Below are 20,999 nucleotides of genomic sequence, written 5' to 3'. Positions count from 1 at the left end.
TTGAATGTTAAAATTAGGTCAGAGCTTAAAATAATTGAATCTACTAAAATTTTCAACAAAATGTTTCAACTTTCCTAACTCTATTATTTCATCTCCTCTTCAAAACCACTGAAATCATATTGGAAAAAAAAATCTAAATCTATTACCCATAAATAAGCCCATGTAGCGTTAAATTTTATTTAAGATAAACTATAGAACCTGATTGTGATACACTGTGCCTATATGTCTAACAGTCATGCAACAGAGTTGACCCAAATGAACTTAATAAATACTTTTCCTAAACTCACAAAGGACCACATTCTCCCTTCCATAATTCTGTCAGATTCCTCTGTTTGGGAGAAGATAAAAGAATAGATAACCTTTCCATTCAGAATATTACATAGCAATTGTGCAGCTGATGATTGGAATATTTCCAGGGAAGGACTTAATTATGGAATAAAATTAGCTTAATATGACCTTTTTTGAGAATAATGCAAAAATAAGTTTTTTTTTTTTTGCAAATGTCTTCCTGGAATAACTAAAAAAGGGCATAATTTAGCTCACTTTCTCTGTAAGAGCAAAAGGTGGTAGCATGTGATAGTAGTGTTCTCGCAGACATGACAAGGCAAGGGTGTTAATAAGGTAGCATTTGTAGGGAGGGATAATGTATTTTAATAAACTAGCTAACACAGTTGAGCAAACAGGCAAGCTCTGAGACGCACAAGGCCTTTTCAGGCAGAGCAGGCTCACCTCTGTGACTCTAAATTGCTAGCTTTATATCTAGTTATTGTAATGATCGTGCCCTAGAAATGCCACAGATGGAGAAATAGATTTGATATTTTGTATGATATCTATATTAATTACATTTGGAAAGCTCTTCTTGGGATGAAGACACGAGATAATGGCACAGTCTCTAATTTTATTGAAGTGATAAATAGCAGTAAGGGTTGTACCCACTTATATATTACAGACGATGTGTGTTGCTGTGTTTTAGAGGATTTCTGTATGGGCATTTAGTGAGGTGGGCTCCATACATTGAGGACTTCCTTACTAAAAAAAAAATGAAACTGGAACAAAAAGTCTCATGTTGTGTTGGTTATAATGCTGATTTCATGACATCTTGAATGCTTCTGAGCCATGCTGATGATACTGCATGCAAGGAAAAATGCATGAACAGGTATTAACATATTAACAGGCTTCTTATGGTTCTGAAAAATGAGATAGAAATGTTTCATGTCATGAAAGTCAACATCAATAATCATCCATCTTGTGTGGATGTGGAAGCCGGCCAATGTGGTTCTTGCTGAGGAGGCGTGAGATATTTCTTTTGCATCAGAGCTGTTGCTCTGGACACAAGTCATAATTTGTCTAATATAGATAAATGAGGCAAATATTACTAATATATTTTTTTTAAATAAACTGAAAGCTCCCCCTTCTGGCACACTTCCTGAACTGAATGCAAGGTTCCTAGTGCTTACATTCCCTCTTTTGCTCTCAGTTAAATATCCTTTTCATAAAGAATTCTTTAATACTAGCATTTTGTAATTTATAATTTCTCAAGATTTCCCATTTTGGACTGAATTTTGAGGCTTGATGCGACTTAGATGACACCAAGCAACCCCAGACGAGTCTCCTGAAGCTTTGCTTACAAATTGCATTTGTGTCTTTTCCGAGCACAGTCTGCTTCCCATTTTGCCACATGTTATACAGAGTACAGAAAACATCATTTTCAGAAAGTGTTAGTGTTTTTTATCCCCCTTCAGAGTGTTCACAGTTACGGCCATACCATTGATTGTCCTGATAAGCATTCTGGAACCACTTTAGGAAATCTGCAGGACCTTTGTAAACTGATCCTGCAGCTCTGCTGAGTGGCAGCACCTGCAGGAGCGCAGGGGACCGGGGAGGAAGAGTCACTCCATGAGGACACAGGTTAGGGCGTTCTGTGCTTTTCTCAGGGATCTCTGTTTCCAGGAGCCGTGGTCCAATTTTCCTGTGATCCCCTAAATGGGCGCAGTCACCTGTGTGCTCCATCTGGGGAGCTGGTGTGTCGCTGGCGTTGCACAAGCGTCGCTGCTACCATCCCTCGACTCCAGCGAGGAAGTTGTCACTAGATTTGCTGCTGCGGATTCAAAGACATCCTCTATCAGTGTCTTTAAAGAAATACTAGGTAGGGGTGAGAGCTTTTTACAGGAAGGAATGTTCCTGTGCGGGAAGGAATAAATACTAGGGCATTTTTTTCATTTGGACATGCACACCAGCCCTTCTGTGTATACAGAAGAAAGCAGGAGAGAGTGGAATAAAATCCTCTCAACTCAATAGTTGCACCCGGTTGTAATAGTAACATGAGAAAATGAGATTGAGTTAATTATAATTATGACTTCCTTGGTGAGCTCTCCATGAATGTCTAAGGTCATCAAGATGGTATTTTCTTCTATGGCTGTGTTGATACTTTGCTATTTTTATACAGTTAAGCAGTAAACGTGGCAGTTTTTAGTTGCGAACTTGCGGTTGTTTTAAAGTCCAGCAGCAGAATAACAATTTACTACAGCTACCCCGAGTGAAGTACGCCCATTAGATTTGGTACATTAGGTCTGAAAGTGGGAGAATTGCTGGCCTGGCACCTGCTGCTGCTGGCCTGTTTCCTCTCCATGGAAACAAAAATCAGGCTTGAACCTCCCCAAAAAAAGCTGCCCGCCCGCGACGCAGCAGAGCTCAACCAGGTAGGCAGCGAGGCCCATTAGGCTGCCGAGCCGTCGGCCCGCCTAAACGTCTCCACGTTTGGCAGAATTCCACATGTAGGCTTTCCAGCCGACATTAAATCAAAATAATCAAGTAACAAATGGCATATGCATTTTATACATAGCTACAGGGACGCACATGTACCGGGCTATAGATCTTGTTAAATTCTTGCAGTACATATGTATATGCACGTGTGTATTTCATCTTGGAAAGATTTCAAAAGCTGCTTTTACTGTCATAATGCAACAGTAGGAGTCTTAGGAGAGCATTGGATGTTTCTGTCTGGGGAAAAAAAAAACACCACTTTCTTTTTAGTAGACTGTCTGCACCAGAGAAAGTTAAATCAATGCAAGTTAAACTAGAAGACCAATTAATATCTAATTAATGTGGAGATAATTGTTTGAAGGTTTGCATTTCTGCGCGAAGCATGTACTGAAAAGCAGTCACACTGTTGATTTAGTGAGTGCTAAATGAGTTTCCTATGCAAATGGAGGCAGTGGGTTTCTTCATAATGCCGGGATTGTTTAAGCATTCGTTTATTAAGCTGAGAAGATTGGAAATGTCAGTTGGTGGGATGCAAAAGCAAAGCAATATCTCTTATCAACAGCGACTTTCTGCAAAGTTTTTATTGTCCACCTTTTGGAGTCAGCAGGCTCTAATGACAAGAGTAACAGCAGTAATAAATACCAGGGTACTGCTGCGAGTAAAGCGCAAAACGGCCGTTCCTGTACCTGACGCGTTCCACTGTTTTTCTTCCCAGATCAATAAAAGGGAACAATTCTTGTGCTTCCTTGTTTACCCCTGAGCTCTTATCTTTTTGATGCTAAAGAGTCACTGGAGCAGCTTAAATTGCCTTTATCCTTTTAATGTGGATTCAATTAACTCAGGTTAATAGATATGAGCTGGACTCCAGGGAATGGACGAGCTGCTCAGATTGCTCAGCCTGGCACATCCTGCGACATGAGCTGAATTTTGGGACAGGGGAGGCTGCAGCAAAGCCAATGATGAAAAAAAATAAAGAAGTGTTGTGAATTAAGGAGTATCTTTCCCAAACAGAATGTATAGAAACCATGGGCTAGTTGCCCTTGAGGTACATGCAGAGCTCATGGCTGCATAAAGTACAGGACTGCAAAACATAGTTCACCAAATCACTTACCAAAACATGTGTAGAATATCTGTTTGACAAATATTTCCTCTGAAACTTAGTGCAATCAACATAAAATATTTGGAAGTTACTAAGTCGTGTCCTGTTCCATACTGAGACAAGCGTTTGGTCTGGTATGTTTCTTTATCTTCCCTGTATGAATTTATCATGGCTAGAAGAGTGAACACCGAAATATTTATTCTAGGTAGAGAACAAAATTGCAAATTGCTGCCCAGTGAATACAGAAAATGATGTAGTTACGTGATACTTAACTCCATATAGAAGATTGCAACGTGATGTGCAGTGTGTTAGAGGAACACTTGCTAATCCTTCCTTTTTTATTTACATTCACAGGGTTTTTGAGCACTGGGGACCAAGCAGCAAAAGGAAACTACGGACTCCTTGATCTAATTCAAGCTTTGCGATGGACTAGTGAAAATATTGGGTTCTTTGGTGGTGACCCATTGCGAATAACTGTTTTTGGATCTGGTGCAGGCGGTTCATGCGTCAATCTCTTGACTTTATCCCATTATTCTGAAGGTAACCGTTGGAGCAATTCAACCAAAGGTATTATGCAGGTTGCAAATTTTGACAATTTTGGTGTCTGCATGCTACCGCCATTAGTACTATGTGATGCTCTGTATATTCTCTTTGTTCCTATGAACTGTTGAGTTCAGCTCAATATTAAGCAAACTTTTTAAAGGCTGTACTAGCTGCCTTCTCCCTCAGCTCTTCTGTGCATGTTTAAATTTTGGGTCACTTTCTTCTTTTTCCTATGGAGCTTTGTAGAAACACTTTATAGCAGACTTCTGAACAGCATTTTCTCAGTGCACTATTTTTGTCTCTTTTCTTTCCTACCTAAGGGTGTCTTCTTTGGAAAACCAGTCAGTCATGCTCACAGTAGTAGATGAGGTCATCTATATTCAGTCAGTCATGAAAGGGATGTTTGGTTTATCATGAGGAGCAGAATTTAAAGCAAACTAAAATGACACAGTTTCTCTTTTCAGGCTAACAGCTGAAAAACTTAAAATTATGATCTTGTGTGAAGGGAACGAGTGCCTAGTTCAGAAATCTTTTGTCTGAAACTGCATGGATTTCACTTGCTGTCATCTAATAAAAGAATGGTTGAATGTTTTGCATGCATGATCCAAAATTGTCAAAGCATCCAAGTTGCAAATGGATTTTCTTCTATATGCTTTAAATATTCCTTAACTAACACCTTTTCTCTCTAGTTAAGGCGGACAGCAGGAAATTAAAAACATGCTGTTTGAGGCCCAAGAATTTTTTTTCCTGTGATTTTGGCACCAAAGTTCCACACAGTTTCTCATTAGCATGGCTCTTGCTTATTGATCACATTATTTTTATGTCACTGTTTTCACACATTATTGTTATCTATTATTGTTCACTTTTACCAGGAATATCATACTGTGTCCTATGCAGTAGATCCTCCACTGATTTCTATTGCTGCATCTCTATGGGAGGTCCAAGTGGTCAATCATAAAAAAATAATTCCACTGACATTAAAAGAATTGCATTTACCCAAACCTGTGATCAATGGAAAGATTTTCATGGGATGTCAGTTTGTTTAGATGAGACTTTTACTATTTTAAATGAGACAAGAATCTAGTTTTTACGTGAAAGTTTTAGCAGAAAGTAGTCAGACTGTGGTTTAAATTTAAATAGTTGCTTGCTGTTAAATATGACATTTTTATAAACGGACCTGTAAGAACAAGCTGCAAGCATGATGTTCATTACGATATGTGTTGTGAGAATCACACTGCACAACTGGCATGTCCTCAAAACTCTCAGAAAATTGGTCAGCTCCAAATAAGAAATGTTCTTTCAGATTTTCAACTATGTTGAAATACCTTAACATTTTCAAAAAAGAAATTGGAGGAAAATTATTAACTAGTCTTTCTAGTAAGCCGTAATATCAGATGCTCTCTTTGCTTCCCTCATTTTCCACTGAAACTCTTGGTAGTTGAGTGGAAGCGTTCAGGCTGCTTCAGGATGGTGCTGTGCACAGCCAGCCATCTGCAAGGGGCAGAGTTGTCTTTAAAAAGTGGTCTGAAAATGTGGATGAATAAGTTCAAATTATTATTATTTACTTTGGTGAGACTCTGAGTAGGAGCCACCAAGTGATACGGACCACTGAGCATTTAAATCTTTACACCAGTCTGAAGCCTGCAAGCTGTAATAACCATATATATTATCAGATAAATATGTAGTATCTCCTCCTGTATCCTACCAATTTCTGCCAGAAATTATGTGACAAAATGAAAACAATTTTTCTTACTCTTGCTCATTTTTTACCAAATGGTTTGAGAGGAGAGATATTTTCTTGAGTGTTCAAGAGAAGGAATGATGTTTTGGTTCATTTACTAAAATAACTTTATGGCCTGTGGACTTGACCACTTTCAGTTTAATCCAGCATTTAATATTTATGTAGCACTTAGCAAGCCATAGTGTTTATATCAGCATTTTCCTAATTTGCAGCTCACTGTTTCTACTCTTATTCAGAATAATTTAATAAAGCAATAAAAACAGATTTACACCATATGCATAAAAAAACCCTTATGAAATATTATGATATACAGCTTTGTGAAAATTCACTTTTTTTTTTCATTTTGTTACATTTATTACATAGAACCTCTATGGTAATTTCAGTGACTTTGAGCTGCTAAATATCTGACCTCGCAGGCGTGCACACAGTATCTAAATGCTCTGTATTTCAAATTGTTTCTTATTTTTTACTCATAGATTGCAAGGAAATAATATCTCAGATATGATTCCTCTCACAAATTTAGGGAGAGGCTTGAGTTAACACATTTTAGTCTCTACACATCTGTGATTTGGGGATTTGGGCCTCATACAGTCTGTGATGATTTTGAAGTTTTCTTTAAAGAAGTTCTAGTTACTTCTAACTAACAGTGGAGTATGCAGAGGCTGATACTGCAGTAGAAACTGTCTAGGCACCTCTCTGAGATGGTTTAGAGACTGTGGAAGTTTTTTGGTTTATGGTAATATATTGTTAAGCAAACTAAAGGACACGTTTTGCATTACTGGAATCAATTTGTTAGATGAAGTGAGCACCTTAACCCCCTTTCCTTTGGTCGGCGTTGGCAAATATTCATCAAGCATTGGATCAAAGGTACAAAGACATATCCTGAGCAAAACTGAGTAGTTGGGCCAGATCTTGCCTCTAGCTCTTGAATACTTGCAGTGAAGTCAATGGAATTACTCCAGTTATCCTGTGTACAATCAAATTTTGACCCATATTTCTATATACAACCCATTTGTGCTGCCCACAGTGAGCTACAGGAGGTGCAGTCTAGTACAAAATATTTTCTAGAGATTAGTGCAAAATATGTACAAGTGAAATGAACAGAATCACCTCCATGAAATGCAAAAATAGTAATAGAAAGTCCGCAAGTGGTAAAATATACTTTCTGTTCAAATAAATACAGTTTCCGCTGGACTGACATTAGAGATCAGCGTTGCAGGAGAGTGATTTTTTTCCTTTTTGCTGCACAAGATTTAGATTCAAATTCCGTTTTGGAGCTGGAACTCTTCCTCATCAGAAATAGTGGAAAGCAGCAAAGAAGGCCCAACACAGAAGAAAGCACAAGAAGTATGAGGACGGGATGGAGACTTGATTGCATTAAATTCATTAGGCAAAGAGTGGTTGACTATAAGACAGCGAGGCTTTCACTCATAATGTGCTCATAATGTGTAAGTGCATAAAGCACTTACAAAGGGAAGAGGAAAAGCCAATTTAAACGAATTTTGTTATTTCTGTGCATGGAGTTCCTGGTCCAGAGTGCTAGTTATACTAGCATAAATTCAAATTAATTGCACACAGATTTGCAACAGGTTTATGTGCAGAGCCAGATCACACACTATCTCCGAAATGAATACCTGAGCATGCCTTTAAATTTCTGAATAACAAGGCCCAACAGTCAGTGTAAAATCTTTCTTTTTTTTTTTTTAATATGTGGTCGCTCTAAACCTTCATTAAAAAAAAAATATCCAATGATCTTGACTCGTAGATAAATTCCTTATAAATTTAATAGCTGCCTCATACTGTCTTAGCCAGAACATAAACTTTACTGTAATACAGAACACAGAAACACTGTACCTCCCAAGCCAAGCTCAATCCCAAACAGAAGTATAGAAGATATCTTAGTTTAAAACAAAGTCGTGTGCATGCATGCTGATGATGACTTGAACAATATCGAAAAATTCAGAGATGTGGTGCCTTATCCTCCTATTTATTATTACTTTTAATGGTAGATTTTTGTTTTTTAAAAAAATCTAATAGTATTATCCTACATGAGATGATACCACTGCTTTTTCCTCCTGAGTTCATTCTGAAAGTCTGATTCTCAGCTGGGTTGTACGGGGGTAGACTCATTTGCTTCAATTTCTGCACATATGTTTCTTTTGTATACATTATCTGCAGATACAATGACAGGTATCACCATCTTGTGTATTTCTCTAAGAATTTTTTTTCAAGTATCCCTTCTGTTAAAAATTTTCTATTGTTTCAAAAAATTCTTTGAATCTTTTACCTATGTAGCTCTTCAAGGACGTTTCAGTAGTTTTAAAATATTTCTCCCCACAGGACTCTTTCAAAGAGCAATAGCTCAAAGTGGAACAGCTCTCTCCAGCTGGGCAGTTAGTTTTCAACCTGCAAAATACGCCAGGATGTTGGCTACAAAAGTTGGTTGCAACATGTCAGACACTGTAGAGTTGGTGGAGTGTCTGCAGAAGAAGCCTTATAGAGAACTTGTTGACCAGGACATTCAACCAGCAAGATACCATATAGCCTTTGGACCGGTAATTGATGGTGATGTGATACCAGATGATCCTCAGATATTGATGGAACAAGGAGAATTTCTCAATTACGACATAATGTTGGGAGTTAACCAAGGGGAAGGATTAAAATTTGTTGAAAATATTGTGGATAGCGAAGATGGCATATCAGCTAGTGATTTTGACTTTGCAGTTTCTAATTTTGTTGATAACTTATATGGATACCCTGAAGGAAAAGACATATTGAGAGAAACCATTAAATTTATGTACACGGACTGGGCAGATCGACACAATCCTGAGACCAGAAGGAAAACATTGCTGGCTTTGTTCACTGATCACCAATGGGTTGCACCAGCAGTGGCTACAGCAGATCTTCACTCAAATTTTGGATCGCCTACATATTTCTATGCCTTCTACCATCACTGCCAGACAGATCAGGTACCTGCATGGGCAGATGCCGCTCATGGAGATGAAGTTCCTTATGTGCTAGGAATTCCCATGATTGGTCCTACTGAATTATTTCCTTGTAATTTCTCCAAAAATGATGTCATGCTAAGTGCAGTGGTGATGACATACTGGACAAACTTTGCAAAAACCGGGTGAGTATCAGTAAGTTGTACACCAGCTCAGGACCTAGCTGTGCAGTGCCGTCTCTTGTTATCTCCCTTGGGAATACTTCTTCTGTACTTGCATGCACAAGAATTAGGCTAGATATGTATGTTCTTTGTAATGTCCCTCAACTCACTTGCATATTCTATCAAAAAGGGAAAAAAAAAATCTTTGTGATCATTCTTCATCAAGTGCAAAACTGAGCATCTAGCATTTGTGTCACTACAAATGCTTGCATTGGCAATTAACTCTACTCTGGGACTGATGATATTTTGATCGTGTAAGATAGGAAATGACACAAGCATAATACAGATTATGCACCAAACATAACATAGATTATTTTGATCACGTGTTCATGAGACTTATGACTAAAATATGTGATACAGAACTTCAGAAGCATCAACATTTTCAAAAAGAATAGTTCAAAATGAGAGTTTATTGATGGTTCAAAACAATTTTCTGCCTGTGGCCGCTGTGCTATGTTCTAAACCATTATGTATTTTACTGAGTTGTGCACTGCTGTGGTCTTTCACCTCTGGAAAACCACAGATACTGCATACGAACCGAAACACTGAGCTTCCAGCTACCAAAAAAAAAAAAAAATGCTTAATGGCCTCTCATGCTGGTCTCAGAGACATTTGTCGAAATCACCACAACCCTGGCAATCTGTCCTCGGCGCTAAAAGATTTCAGTGTGAGAAATACTGCCATTTGGGGAACTAGGGAGATTGCTGAAGTCAAAGTTGTGTATAATGTTGTTTCTAAGTGTTTTATGAAGGTCCCTAATTTTAGGAAACAGAATCTGCCTCTTTCACAGGCAGATTGAAACACTGTGTGAAATGTTAATTTTATAATTCCTTTGAAATCCTGTGTAACATTTCAGATTTTCTTTTCCTTAGTGACCCAAATCAACCAGTGCCACAAGATACAAAATTCATTCATACAAAACCAAATCGGTTTGAAGAAGTAGCATGGACCAGATATTCTCAGAAAGACCAACTCTATCTTCACATTGGATTAAAACCACGAGTGAAAGAACATTATAGGGCCAATAAAGTGAACCTATGGTTGGAACTGGTACCTCATCTGCACAATCTTAACGACATTTCACAGTATACCTCTACCACAACTAAAGTGCCATCAACTGATAATACTTTCAGACCAACAAGGAAAAATTCTGTTTCTGTTACTTCAGCCTTTCCTACAGCCAAACAGGATGATCCCAAGCAACAGCCAAGCCCGTTTTCAGTGGATCAAAGGGACTATTCAACAGAATTGAGTGTTACCATTGCAGTTGGTGCATCTTTGCTGTTCCTGAACATTTTGGCCTTTGCAGCGCTGTACTACAAAAAGGACAAGCGGAGACACGATGTTCACAGGAGATGTAGCCCACAACGTACTACAACCAATGATCTTACCCATGCACAAGAAGAGGAGATAATGTCCCTCCAAATGAAGCACACTGACTTGGATCATGAATGTGAGTCCATCCATCCACATGAGGTGGTTCTTAGGACCGCCTGCCCACCAGACTACACGCTAGCTATGAGAAGGTCTCCTGATGATATTCCCTTAATGACACCCAACACCATCACAATGATTCCCAACACTATACCAGGGATTCAGCCCCTACACACATTCAATACATTTACTGGAGGACAGAACAATACTCTGCCCCATCCTCATCCCCACCCCCATTCACACTCAACAACCAGGGTATAGCCAGACAAGATGAAACAAACTTTATTTTTTGATGGATTACAGTAGGTGATATTACTGAAGATTACTTGGCTTTCAACCTACAAGACTCTTACTATTTAAATATGGAGGAATATTATGTGAATATACATATCAAGAACTTCTGGGGTTTTGAAAAAAAAGATGAATTGTACATATATCAAATGAACTTAAGAAACAAACAAAAAAGAACAAAAAAAAAACCCAACTGTTTGCAATTGCTTGAAGCAGTTGTCCTGAATGATACTTTTTCATTCACATTCAAGTATTAATTTTTTGAAGATTTAAGTTACTTAATGGAATTAGGCATGTGCAACACAAACAGGAAAGAACTATGACTGAAATTTAAAATACCTATAAATATGCACAAGGGACACACTAATGGAATGTCAGATAATTTTCACCAGTTTTTATTTGGACCTGTTTTATTGTGTAGACCATATTTACATATTTGAATAAGTACACAAAGCACCAATGCTGTTAAGGCCTTAGAAAGGGGCTCATGCTGAAATCTGCCAGTCAGGCAAAGAAGTTTTACAGCCTGGCAGGTACAACGTTATCACATAAGTGCTGTCAGTATAAAAGTTGTGGGAATAAAGGAAACTGGATATTTTTAGCACGATGTGCATGATAATTTATATGCTTGGTGGCTGTGCTGCTGATTAAGCCGTAATTAAAATTCTTCTCATCCCATTGGAGTTTTTAATAGAAGCTTTCTCCATCAATTGGCACAACCTAAAGAAGGTTTTTAAAGGGGCAAAAGCAATTACAGTAAAATATTTCACAGTAGCTTCAGTAAGAAAAGGAATTGCAACAGTTCTTAAAGGTATTTGGTGGTATTGTAGGTATACAGTGGTGAACGCCTGTTGATATGAATCCCAGAAAAGAATTCCGTATTGTTCATGTTCTTTTTCTTTTCCATCTAAATAGTTTCTAACTTTAACTTAACTGTAACTTTAATGGAATCTCCTCTGATGAAGTATTTATAATTTGCTGTTACAACAGATTCAGCTGAAATTGGTAAGATAAAGTGTGTCCAAAGATTCAATTGCTATGGTATTTTGCAATATCAAGATGCCCCAATATTACCACTCTGATTACAGCTCTCAGTTTATCATTTAAACTCATGTTGCATGCGACAAAGTTTACGTATAATGCTTTAATATAAAGTTAGTTCCCTTTTTGCTATACACTAGCTTTGCCATTCAAACAAATTCACTTGATCACCCGTAGATCAAGAGGGTATGTAAGGATGGGAGGAGAGCCAACAACTGGAAATTTTAAAATCTGAATCCTACATATGTTTGTGTGATTTTAAATGAATGTTCTAAAATCACAAGAAATTTTTCATTCCCCCTGTTGCTTTCCAGAAATTATATATGACGGTCCTTTCAAAATGTTTGTATATGTAATCAGATGTACATTTATATAAAAGAGATAATTGAGATGGACTTAAGAGCACATCCCTGATAAATACTTTCTCTCTTACCTGTACTATATTTCTATTAGACTAAAGTTATGTGATTTTTTTTTACATTTTTTCAAATTACTAGCAATTTTGATAGTTTGTAAGATAATGCGAAGAACTTTCTCTGACAAACTAACTGCAGTAACAGAAACATTTCTTTTCAGTTACTCTTTTTCAAGAATGAAAGCTTATTACACACAAAAATTGTATACTACTTGATGGAAAATTACTTTGTACTTCTTGGCCATATTACTGGTCACTGAGTGAAATAAAGATAATCTGGATAACGAATATTATTCCAATGCTAAGAGACCTGATCTTTGCTCATTAAAGAGCTAAAATGTTTATTGCTGTTTTGTCATTTTTTAATGAAGTAATGGTAACTGTCTCAAATAAAGAGTAATATCTTAAGACCAGTCTGGTTTTTGAAGACATGAACATGCCTTCTACAAATAAAACAACTGCATATTTATAGGCCAGTCCCATAAAACCTTTTTTTTTTTTTCTTTTTACAAAAATATGGGCATTGCGAAGCTACGATGTCAATGTGTTACACGCAAATCTCCAACAGTTTCCAGGAATAAGATAAAAATATAAGGTTCAAGACTGAAAGACAAAAGCAAAGGAGCGGGCCTAATTGAAATAAATCTGCAGTACTGCATGACAGGAAAATTTACCTGGCTTCTACTGTTTGGGTGACTGAGCTTTCGTAAAAGGATTGATGGAAAGTTCAAAGTATTTACGAACATCAAGCACAAACTTAAAACTGACCCTGAAAGCCAAATAAAGTACTATAATCTCAGTCATTTTGTTTATCTAAAAAGAATAGAAAGCCACATGCTTAATTAGTGCGTTTTATAATCCCCACTTTTAAAAGAAACAATTTTGGTAGAAGTAAAATAAAAGGTCTTCAAAATCCAGGGCGGTCTGTGTGCAATTTCTGCCTGATGTGGTTGTGCTTTTAGACTGTGACCTGCCAATGTAAACCAATAAAAAGAATTGTCTGCCATCTGATAATTATTGTTTAATAGGAAGATTGTATTTTGCTATGTTGATGAAACAAAACAAAAAAAAATACAAAAATATTGATGGCCATAAAACAAGATATACATGAAATATGATTTTCTGTGCTTTTCTTAACTTTATCAAAACCAAAATAACTTTCTACTCTACTTTATTTGTGGCCATATATCTATCTATCTCTATATATACAGTATCTGGTAATTGTTTACTTTTATTAGTTACAAAATAAATGATTTAGGTAAACCAAGCATGACACTACACTTTATTTCTGTCAGCCAATAGTATTTTAAATGTGAAAGATGAAGGCAACAACACCAATTTTAAATCTCCCGCTTGAAAAGGGGTTAATTCATGTGATGCAGATACTGTGAATGATATTTTAGTGGCTACTTTATAACTACCTTACAGCAGCAGCTTTCTGAAAGTAGGATGGTGTCCCGCATTTTAATACAATGTCAAGAAAGACCAAGAGTTGGTTTAAAACTGAACCATAAAAAAATATAGAAAATGGTTTTGGAATATGTTTATTACACTTCATGGAATATCAGTTGGTTGTTTTTAAAATATACATTTATCTCTTTGAGTTTTTTTCCACAGTAGCCAAAAAGAAAGCAAAACCGAGTGTGATATTTAATTTCTTGTATCATCCTTGAACCAGATTTCCAATAAAAGTAGGATATTAGTCAGTCTTTGGAAGTTCAGTAAAAATATAAAAGCCTGCATTTTTTGCTTTCACACTTTTGTAAATATGTTTGCAGACCTTTTTACGAAAATGTATTCTACCATTTTGAGAAAAAACAAACAAACAAACAATGGAATCATTGTCTCGTTTATCTATTAAAATTACAGGCAACATAATGTGCTGTGCTGACATTTTTAGGAGAAATAAAGCAGATAAAAATGTATTTTGTTTAATGGTATCTCACTTGGTTATACACGGTATTTTCTACCCACCCTGCTTAGGGCATGGATGAAGTAGCTGCATGTGATGTTCCACCAAAAACCATAGTTAATGTTATTTCCATGGATCCCTTTCTTAAAATACTGGATACTGGTGGTATTAAAATACTGGTGGATAGAAGTCTTGACAAATAAACACATTACAGCTTTAAAGACACCACTGCACAGAAAACAGCGGGACTTCTGCCACATACACAACTGCAGCCAAGGTAGCCTATGTCACAGATTTCCAGAACATGAGTAAAGAGGGAATTTCACATTTCTACGCAATCCAGATTAAATTTGAAGGTAAATGCAGGTGCTCGCTGCTGAAGCAACTCTGGTGTCTCATTGTGCATCCCCTGCTCTTATTGACCAGATCCTTGGCCGATTAAATTTTTTATAGTGCCAGCTGAATTAGTATTTGTCATAGGACCATGGCAATCAATGGAGCTCTGACAATTTATACCAGCCATAGATCTGCTTGCAGACCTTTAATGTTCATCATGGCTCAGCTCACCTTCCAAAATAACGTCTCACACACACACACACACAGAAGTTATTACACATATAACTACATGATCAATGAGTACTATCAAGTGCTAAAATATGCTTACACTTATTTGTATAGAAGCCTAAAATTAGCTAACAGGAGGCTGGAAAAAAAATCCTGCTAATTAATTTGCTACAAAGAAAACTTTTGTAACAGTTTGCAGCATTAACGTGCTAGAGTAAATTTCATGTTAACAACTTAAAAGAGCGAAAGAAAAAGAGAGTGCATGCAGTTCTGTGCCTGCTATCAAACCCAGATGTTGACCTGTATCAACTACATGAAAGTTGCTTTATCCCAGCTGCAAACCTGCTCTGGATGATAGGAAGCGAGCGGGATGCTCCGGAGCTGCACGCTCGCTGCAAACTCAGCACAGACGTGTCTGGCTTTCCTCTCTCTTCTGAATTTTCTCCTCTCAGTGTTAGCAACTCCATCAGCATTTACGAGATGAGCTTCCCAGTTATGCCATTTAGGAAAAAACAATAAATACAGAGCTCTTATTATGTCCACGTGTTTGGGTATTTAGTATTCAGGTCTTCTGCTTTACAGCTATGAGGGCTGGCAAGGTTTTGTTTTAAATGGAAGTTGGTAATACTGGGAACCAGAGTGAATCTAGACCTCAAATAACGAGATCTCAAATACCAGCAGGTTACTGAAAGAGTATGTGAACTGATAACACTGTCACTGCACTATTTAAAAACAAAACAGAAAAATTTAGTGATTCTGGCGAGCTGCTGTGGAAGTTAATGAGTTGGTATGAGTTCCTGTGTGTCCTATATAAAAGTTAACTCAAAGGGCTATGGCCGTGGTTTCAAAGAGTCTTTGGATATTTCCAGATCTTCCCGAGTTACTTGTCTGTTTCTGCAAAGAGCAATGTGCATGATCAGGAATTCCCTCTGAACTGGCCTTTCCAAAACGCTACGTCGCTGTGATACCGCAGTGCCAAACCTCAGCTAATAACACCGCATTTTTTCAGGACTGGAGCTTCATTGTATCTCAGGGGTGTGCAGGATAAGAAAAGGTGTGACTGTGAACATAGATATTTGCAGGCATCTACATACATGTGTTTGCTATAAATTATCAGTATAAGAGGTGCAGAAGAACTGATCTTCCATGTCCTTATCAGGAGACAGTTCCCGCTGGCTAGCTTTGCGAGAGTGAGGTGTACAACACACCTATTTCATCCAACTTTCATCAATTTGTAGAACAGCAGTAATTTAAAGCAATTAAGATGTTATAAATGGTTCTAAAATTAATTTATGGTATATTTGTCTCCGAATGCACTTTCAGAAGAATTCATGCAATAATTCACTGACTGATGATTAAGAAATACTTGTGCAGAGTTCTGTTTTCCTACTTTTCTCAAGGTTATTCCTCTGCAGCACAGAACCTGGTGAAGCAGATGAACAAATTTTGTTCTAAGTAAGGTAAGTCTAGAGCAATTTCATAAAAGCAGAAGCTTGGATCTACTCTAAAAAAGGTGAATGCAGTCCAGAAATGATTCCTTTTGGTCAGCTTTAAGAGACTTCCATTTTAAACTATAAGAAACTATAGAAGAAAAATAGCAAGCCATTTTCTTTGTGGTTTTGTTGTTCTTGTTCTCTTTTCTTTCTTTTTCCATTTCTTTGAAGGATCAGCAAAACCCAGGAAAGGATTCAACCAGATTTGCCACAGCTGGAAGCCTTATTGAGAAGTTCCCTCTCTTCTTGTGCAGGAGGAAAGGACAGTGTTAAGTTCATGAAAGACTGACTTCCCTGGAGAAACATTCCCAAGTGTAACTCTTGGAAAACACCAAGGATATTTTCACTTGCAAATTCTGCTATGTTTGACAGAAGAAGAAACACAGTCTTGTTTAATTTAATAAAAATGGTAATGTTTGTATATTTTGGGTTTAAAAGGCTTTATTATAAAAAAACAGGTAATCCTTTGTCAACAATATCTTAAAATTGAAAGGGTTACTTGAAAGAGTTACTAGAATTTGGAGTTATTGTGATATAATACAACATTTGCCCCCAGTTTTGCTGCTGGTTCTGGTTCCAGTGAACAACTGGGTTCAGGATTTTCTTTTTTTTTAACTATAAATTCTCTGTTTTTGTCAAGTTGCTTAAGCATGGACTACAGTTATGGTACATTTTGTTCTAATTCTCTCATTCATCATGTACTCAACAATTACGTCATGCATCCCAAATCTGTCACCTATGATTTATTTTAATTTTTATTACATATTCTCAGCTTATAGGTTTGTCTTTTTTTTTTAGTAACTATGATTTTATCCTTCCTCATGCCCTCTTACATCTTTCTTCCTCTTGTCTTGTGCAAATACAAATACTTACTTTTATTAGTGTTCTTGTTCTTGTGGATTGGAATTTTGTTTTGCCTTGTTTTTCTCATAGTTCTATATCCAGAAATAGTGATCTTTTTAATCATTGTTTTTCCTGTGAGTTCACTGTTTGGGGATACTCAGAGTGGCTTTTGATAGTCAGCTCTGCTTTTGACCCATGAAATATCAACACAGAGAAAGTGCTGTTCTGGATGAGAATGGAAATACGTCTATTATCTTATTTGTATTAGTGTGACTAAGAGCTCCCCAGGAGGTAGGAGAACTCCTTCAGTCCATAATTATGGTTATGTGCCAGGAAGTTCACAGCCATCAGTGAATTATCATCATGTTCATCCCCAGAGGTAATCAGACCTTTGAAAAATGCTGGACATTCTGCAGATCCATAGAAAAGAGCTCCCCAAACCTGGAGTGAAGGTAGGCACACACGCTTCTGTGCACACTTGTGAACTCTGCCCTTCGTTGGACAAAGTCAAGGAGGCCAAGAACGCTTTGTAGCTCATGGCTACATTTGGAGAACGTTTGTGGATGCTTCCTGGCTACGCAGCACTGAGACCTTTGGTGTTAAGCGGGCCGTGCCTTGCTGGCTGTGTTCATGCTACAGCAGCTCCACTTAGCAAGCTCCAGCTGATCCCCCTGAAGTGAAAGGCAGGGTCGGCATCAACTGCAGCTGAGAAAGGCTTCACTCTGCTGCTGCAGGCAATGAGGTGCAGGTGTGGAGCATCAAGCCCCGTTTTCTACTCTTTTGTATGTTGAAGCAGCAATTTGCCTCTTTCTTAAAGGGCAGCAGGAGGATGCTCTTGCATGGACAGTAGTGTGGGAGGTTTGCTGTGGCTGCATGTAGATGGTTAAGGGATGAGCTGCTGCTTTCCTAAATTGAGCAGCTAAGACCTTGCCAAGCGAGCTGCCTAGGCCTAGCCTGAAGGTGATGAGAGGGGAGATTTTTAGTACTGGACAAATTATATCCTATGGATGTCTCCTTTCCTCTGTTGGCTGTAGAGGGAACCAAAAGCAGATGGGATAGAAGAGAAAGGACAGCATCTTTCCTTTCAACTGACCTTAGAGGTTCTGGGTTTGGTTTTGTTTCTTTGTGTGTTTACTTTTGGGGATAAAGTACTCTCTCCTCTTATTTATTCTTATGTATGTATCCCACTTCTACATTCTTCTAGTTGTATAGGTCAGAATGATAGCTTTTGATATCCAATGTTTATTTTACTGCTATGGTGCCAATGGCTAAGGCAATATAGCCAATAGTGATAGGAAGGAAAAAAAGGAGGCTGTGAAGAAGCACAGACTAATGAGCAATCCTCACTTTAAAAACCTTGATGTGTAGAAACTTTCTGAGGATGAATATAGCTAAATATTGGACTAGGTTGCATATGACCACCACAGCATGGATGCTATTTAAGAATTGATTCTCCCTTGGGATGGATAGATGGATTGAAGAATTTCTTCCATTTCTCTCTAAAGAGCTGCAGGGTTTTTAATAGCTGATGAGCTACATCTGTGAGATTGAAGACTTGACACTTTCACAACATTATTGTATTTTGTGTTAACATATTTCGTGAATAGTTAAGTTTACTTAGGGCTGACTTAGAAAGTGGAAAGGCAGAAGACCAGAGGAAGTTAGCAGGATGGTGGTGATGGATTTATGCTTGGACTTGATGAACTTAAAAGGTCCTTTGAAACCATAATGATTTTAGGAAGTTCTAAAGCCCTTACAGGATAGAAAAGAGGGGGGAAAAGGGTTGCAAGAAGTGTATTCTTGGCACAGAGATGTAAACGTCAGGCACTGAGCCTTTACTACTGCAGTAGAGGCCAAGAGCACTGCTACCCTTGGTGAGATGGCCATGCTTGGCCAGGCTGAGAGTCTCACCAACTATATTGGTTCTTCTCAAAAGTTAGTACATGTCTAGCACAATATTTATATGTAATACCCACTAGACTCGCTGCTTCTTCTGGTGGAGGGATGTCTTTTTATGTCAGGGATGCTTTCATTCTCCCATTTCAGGTAAGTCTGAAACCTATAAACATATCTAAAGGGTGCATGGAGTGGTAGAAATGGAGGGAAAGAGCACAAGAGTTATTTTAGCAAGAACTGCCCAAAAAGGAATGTTGTCTTACAAACAGATTAGTACTAGAAAGAGAACTATGAAAAATAGAATCACGTCTTTAAGAGGAACTGTATAAATGTTTAGTTGCCTTTGCTCAAACCTCTAAACCTCATGTTGCAATCAGATTGACACACTGAGATCAAAGAAGCACAACAGACAAATATTGATGGTTTCATGGCCTCATGAAAGTATTAAATATTATCTGTTTAGGAGAGGGATTGATATGAAAAGCATCAGCTCATGGTAACTACCTGTGGTGCAGCCACCATCAAGCAGACAGCCCTCCCTTTGATCTTAAGGGTTCTCCAAAAGTGGTTTTAAAGATGGAGTAAGGACAAAGCATGGACTAACACCTAGAGTCTGAATGCCAGAGAAGGAAGTCAGAGCCTCTCTGAGATTCTTGGACTCTCATATCTCCCAGGAATTGTCTATTTGAAGAATTTGCCACAAAGTTGTATTAACCTGTACACATGAAATATTGCAGGCCTTGATTTACCCTGGAATTACTCTGCTCGTGTGTTGCTGTGATTGCCTTTGATCCCTGCTCATTTAGCCAACAGGAAACTTTTTATTACTGTGATCACACTTTTACTGATGCATCTCCTGTGTTCAGAAAATGCCCCTGTAGAGCAGGACTGAGGAGGAGAGGCCTGTAGGATACTGGGGGAACTTTGCCTCTTGCTCTACTTTTGCGCTTAAAAATGTCTTTGCTTTTTTTCCCATGTTTCACAAATCCTGCGGCCTTCCCAGCCACCCTGTTTGTGCCTGTGCAGTGTGAAAGACATGCTGGGAAACAAGTATCTTTATGCTGTCACTGGAGAATATCTGTTCTGCAGGTTGGACACAGACACGTGGCCCATGGAGGCCTTTGAGGAGCCTCCTTCCCATCGATCTTCAAGGCTGGGCTGAAATTCAGAAGGAACGAACAGCCAGGAAGGTCTTCAGGGTTTTAACACTGCCATGAAGGTAAGGAGTGCTCGGGTCTAGGTTTGTTGCACCATGTCTTAAGGAAATCGGGAGAGCAGATAAAACCTTGATTAAATCTTTATGGAAATACAAGTGAACATCTTCTGAGGTTAAAATTTTAAGCTAAACTGATGGTTTGCTGCTTGACTTTGATGCTGCAGCAGAACTGCTCTGTTCTTGCCATGTGCTGGGCAATGGGGCCTAGACCAGCAGCTGCCCCTTCCCAAGAAGGGCTGTCACGTAGCTGCTTCAGCATCACCTTCCTGCTGCCCTGGGATCAGCTGCCAACCCAGCAGCAAAGGGAATTTGTTTCCTGAATAGTTGTTTTGGGTCTAAGTTGCTGTGTTTGTAACCTTTTCCATAGGTGGAGAAGAATGATCATACTGTAAAGATCTGAACTTGGAAACCAGCAAGTCTTTTGGCACTTCATATAGCAAGCTATGTCAGACAGCTGCATTTAGCCCAAATTTTGAAGTTATTTTTAATATGGGTTCAACTAAAGATGCTTGGATAGAAGAAGGTCAAGTCCTATTCAAACTTGAAAGAAGTAGTTCTATAATAAATTCACCAGTCATCTGT

At 38.1% G+C, this 20,999-nt stretch overlaps 1 protein-coding gene across 6 annotated transcripts in view; it reads left to right on the top strand.

The window, feature by feature from the left end:
• NLGN1 (neuroligin 1) overlaps window positions 1–13,760 on the top strand; it is a 364,563-nt gene extending 350,803 nt beyond the window's left edge. For 4 of the 6 annotated variants that reach the window (XM_088523905.1, XM_088523906.1, XM_088523908.1 and 1 more), the window contains 3 exons: window positions 4,217–4,429; window positions 8,487–9,276; window positions 10,185–13,760. In XM_088523905.1, the coding sequence (XP_088380031.1) occupies window positions 4,217–4,429; window positions 8,487–9,276; window positions 10,185–11,007 (1,826 nt within the window). In that variant the 3' untranslated portion in view covers window positions 11,008–13,760. The remainder of the gene's footprint in view (window positions 1–4,216; window positions 4,430–8,486; window positions 9,277–10,184) is intronic. The other 2 variants (XM_088523909.1, XM_088523907.1) reach the window with 1 other exon arrangement.
• The last annotated feature ends 7,239 nt before the right edge of the window (window positions 13,761–20,999 follow it).

This window comes from Tinamus guttatus, unplaced genomic scaffold (genome assembly GCF_059628265.1).
Source record: "Tinamus guttatus ecotype Peru unplaced genomic scaffold, ASM5962826v1 Tinamus_guttatus_pri_ptg000198l, whole genome shotgun sequence".
NCBI classification, from domain to species: Eukaryota; Metazoa; Chordata; class Aves; order Tinamiformes; family Tinamidae; genus Tinamus; species Tinamus guttatus.
The sequence above is the reverse complement of the archived record's forward strand: the minus strand, read 5'-3'. Positions and strand labels throughout refer to the sequence as shown.